Source organism: Brassica oleracea, chromosome C9 (genome assembly GCF_000695525.1).
Source record: "Brassica oleracea var. oleracea cultivar TO1000 chromosome C9, BOL, whole genome shotgun sequence".
Taxonomy (NCBI): Eukaryota; Viridiplantae; Streptophyta; class Magnoliopsida; order Brassicales; family Brassicaceae; genus Brassica; species Brassica oleracea.
In genome coordinates, this window is record NC_027756.1 from 27,877,473 (window position 1) to 27,881,572 (window position 4,100).

Consider the following 4,100-nt stretch of genomic DNA (forward strand, 5'->3'; position numbering starts at 1 on the left):
GGGGGGGGGGGGGGGGGGGTGTTCAGATTTCAAAGCCTCAGAAAGAGACATTTCAACTCCGTATGATATCGACTCGAGAGCGACGTCGTATCGGCTTCAAGGTAAACATTTGCTCTGTTAGTTGGTAACAAATTTGATATTGTTTATTTATAGCTTCCCTTTCGTTGGACTCGGCTATAAGCACACGAGTTTTTTTCTTTGTTCAGAGGTTTTTTTAGATCAGGGAAAACGAATTACACCGACTAAAATTTACAAATTGATCACTTGAAACAGTAAGGATATGATTCTTATTATTATTGTAAAAAAATAATAATACACAACTTCAGTATTTTCTTTAATTCAGCTTTTTCCTGTGAGTTTTTCACATATGAGATAGGTAGACAAATAAGTTAAAGAAAAGAAGAATATTAAAAGAGGGTTAATGAGAAATCTTCAGGCATCAGAGGAATCATATCCATAAGGATTATTACTAGTCCAGTTCCATGAGTCCCTGCACATCTCCTCAATCCCGTATTTGGCCCTGTGCATTGTTATAAACCCAATTCAATGTTTTTTTTTTTTTGATCAAAAAACCCAATTCAATGTTTAATAGACTTCTTTGTAGTCTTATGTTTATGTATGACTAAAGAAATGAAACTTTTTTTTTTATCAACAACGAAATGAAACTTACTTCCAATTCAATTCACTTTCTGCTCTCTCTGTTGATGCATAAACAATTTCAGCATCTCCTGGACGACGTCCGGCAGTCACCAGAGGGATTTTCTGATATAGAAAGGATAAAGAACAAATTCCAAACTTAAGCATAAACAGGACACAAAACATGATCAAGAATCCAAGAACAAAAGAAAGCATCATTGTCTTTTTTACCTTCCCAGACGCTTTTTCAAAGGCGTCAACCATTTCAAGAACAGATGTTCCATTTCCAGTTCCAAGATTGTACACTTCACAACCTAAAATAGAACACACACAGAGAGTTACAAAGTTGAGTTTAATTCACAGTAGAAAACAGAAACAAAAGGAGTAGTTAATATCATCATACCGATTTTGCAATCCTCTAGCTTACGCAGAGCGGCTATGTGTCCATCAGCTAAATCCATTACATGAATGTAATCTCGAACCTGAGCAAAACAAACAAATATAAAAGAGAGAATAGGAGATCAAAATGTATAAAAACTCTTCACTTTTTTTTTGGAAAAATACAAAGATAGACATGCATACCCCTGTTCCATCTACTGTATTGTAATCATTTCCATAGACAGTGAGATGAGGTCTCCTTCCAACAGCGACTTGCTGGACAAAAGGCATGAGATTGTTTGGAATACCACGGGGATCTTCACCAATGTCACCACTAGGATGTGCACCAACAGGGTTGAAATACCTAAGCAGTACGATCTTCCATTCCGGATCAGAGCCATATACATCACGACAGATCTCCTCAATGAATAGCTGCAATAATAAAAACAAACAAAAGATCCATAACTTAAGATTCACTTAATTAACCAGAAAATTCAAGTGGGATTATGGTTTAAAAAAATAGTCAATGCACCTTTGTTCGTCCATATGGGTTCAATGCAGAGATTGGAAACTCCTCTGTGCAAGGAACTTCTTTTGGTGAGCCATACACAGTTGCTGATGATGAAAACACAAGCTGGGAACAGAGTAGTAACCAAGAGATCAAACAAAGAAATATATAATGGTTTCAGAAAGAGAAGACATGTGGCTGGGAAAACTATACATTTTTGCAGTTGTATTGAGCCATGACTTCCAAAAGCGTAATAGTCCCAGCAAGATTGTTATTATAATAAAGCAAAGGCTTGTCTACACTCTCACCGACTGCTTTAAGTCCAGCAAAGTGTATCACTGCATCAAACCTGTCCATTGAAATAATTCCACGTTCATCAATAAACTTAAAACCCAATCATATGCATAAACCAAAATCATTGATGGGGGGTCATAAAATGAAAAAGATAGAAATGGGTTTTCTCTCTTATCATACTTTGTTTCTGAGAAGATCTTCTCAAGGGCAGGTCTGTCCCTGAGATCAACCTGCAATAAAATAAAATAAAAAACAATGAAGTTTTAAAGAACTCTTGATCCAAGAGATTCTTCGGATGCTAATGAAACAAAACAATATAAATTCAACAAATGGCAGTCCAGTTTCAGACAGAACAGAACTTTGGTGAAGTACAAAGATAATATTATTTTACTCTTTCACATGGTTGATGGTACTGACAAATTTATTCCTAAATCATTACTTTTCTCTTAAAACATTATTTTATCTGCTTCAAAACATATATAATTTTGATTAAACACACAAAATTAAGAAAATACTTTATTTAGAATATTTATCTAGAATAATTCACCAATTATATGATATACTTCAAACAATAATAATATTAACATAGTTAAAATATTTTATATTTAGAAATATCAAACATTATTTAAAACATCAATAGCAAAATTTCATTAAAATTGCAGATAATTACTGAAATAAAATAACAAAATTAGGCAGAGCTCCTGCGATATCAAAGAATCTTCAAAAATAGATCTTTTTATTCCGAGAATTTATGCTTTTAAGAACATAAAAATAAATAAAAGAAACCGCCTCCTTTAGTAGTCAAATAGATGTTTAACTAGTCAAACCACAATCCAAAATTTTGTTGAAACCCTAAATTATTAGAAATTATTCAGTCACACGTTACGTAGACACTAGAAAAAAACGAGATTCACCGAACCTGGTGGAAGGAGAGATGTTCGCCGTGTTCGGCGGCGAGTTTCTTCACGCGCTGGAGAGAAGCGGCAGATGAATTGTCGAGGTTATCGACAACTACGGCGGAGTAACCGCCGGTAAGCAGTTGAAGCACCGTGTGACTTCCGATGTATCCAGCACCGCCGGTTACCAAAACGTTCTTAGACACCATCGTTCACGAGACTTGCGAAAGAAAAAAACTTTATTATGTTTTTTCTTTAGCAAAAACTTTATTATGTGTTGTGAAGGCTATAAGAGAAATGGTTTTATAGGATTGTTTGGTTGTTTTGTTTGTTTGTGATCCAGCAAAGAAGGGTTTTGATTTATAGAAACGGTGAAGGTTACGTGATTTCACTAAACATGGAAGTTTTGATTTGAACAAAAAGTTATTAGTATATAATAGTAATAAACTTACTCTTTTTTATTTTATTTATTATTTTGACAGCTAACAAGAAAATAACAAACTTATTAAAACCCAGATTTTAAGGGAAAATAGAAGAGAAAGTTGCCACGTGGTGGAATCTGGTGTGGATGTTGGGATAATACAAGTGTTTCAGTTATCGGAACTTCCCTAAAAACGTCCTCTTAATTAAGCACAAGGAGATGTTAAATTAAGCTTTTCTATCAGCCAGACAATATTAATGGGGCTGAATAGCGAAATGAAGCAAAACTGTGAAATTGTTTTGCTAATTGATCATTTATTACTTTACAAAACGTTAATTACCATTAAAAAATCCCAAGTGTCTAGCATAAAATATATATATTGTTATGAACTTAAGGTTTAAGGTTTAGGAATCTGTAAGTTGTGTATATTATTAATGAATAAGTGTTCCCTTTATATAAGGGTTACAAGAGAGATAAATTGAAATACAAGAATATGAAAAATTACAAATCATGAACATAAGTAAATTAGGAAAACTAGAAGAATGAAAAGTCTCTTGGCCGCCTCTCTCTCATACTCGGCCGACTCTTTCCTCTCTCTCTCTCCTGCGGTTTGGGCTTCTAATAGATCGGGCCGGTTATGGACATCCATCAATTGCTTTATAACACTCCCCCTTGGATGCCATAACCATACATGGATTGTAATACGCTTAATGATGAAGGTAAAAGAGTACAACACGCACTACTCCCCCTGATGTGAACCTCAGTGGAGGTCTTTCAGCCTACGCATCCCAATCTGATGAGTGAGCTTCCTGAACGTGCAGGTACGAAGTGCTTTGGTGAATAGGTCAGCTGAATTATCACTTGATCGTACTTGGACGATCTGGACCTCACCGGCTTTCTGAAGCTCGTGAGTAAAGAAGAACTTAGGCAATATGTGCTTCGTCCTATCACCTTTTATGTAACCGTC

At 35.1% G+C, this 4,100-nt stretch overlaps 1 protein-coding gene across 1 annotated transcript; it reads right to left on the reverse strand.

Annotated features, from left to right (window-relative positions):
* Positions 1-277: 277 nt before the first annotated feature.
* Positions 278-3,092, reverse strand: LOC106315914 (UDP-glucose 4-epimerase 5). The gene is made up of 9 exons (XM_013753756.1): positions 2,736-3,092; positions 1,997-2,046; positions 1,736-1,871; positions 1,547-1,648; positions 1,219-1,446; positions 1,040-1,118; positions 868-950; positions 671-762; positions 278-520 (listed from the first exon to the last, which is right to left on the reverse strand). The coding sequence occupies exons 1-9, from the start codon at positions 2,919-2,921 to the stop codon at positions 433-435; spliced, it is 1,044 nt and encodes a 347-aa protein (XP_013609210.1). The 5' UTR covers positions 2,922-3,092; the 3' UTR covers positions 278-432.
* Positions 3,093-4,100: the final 1,008 nt, after the last annotated feature.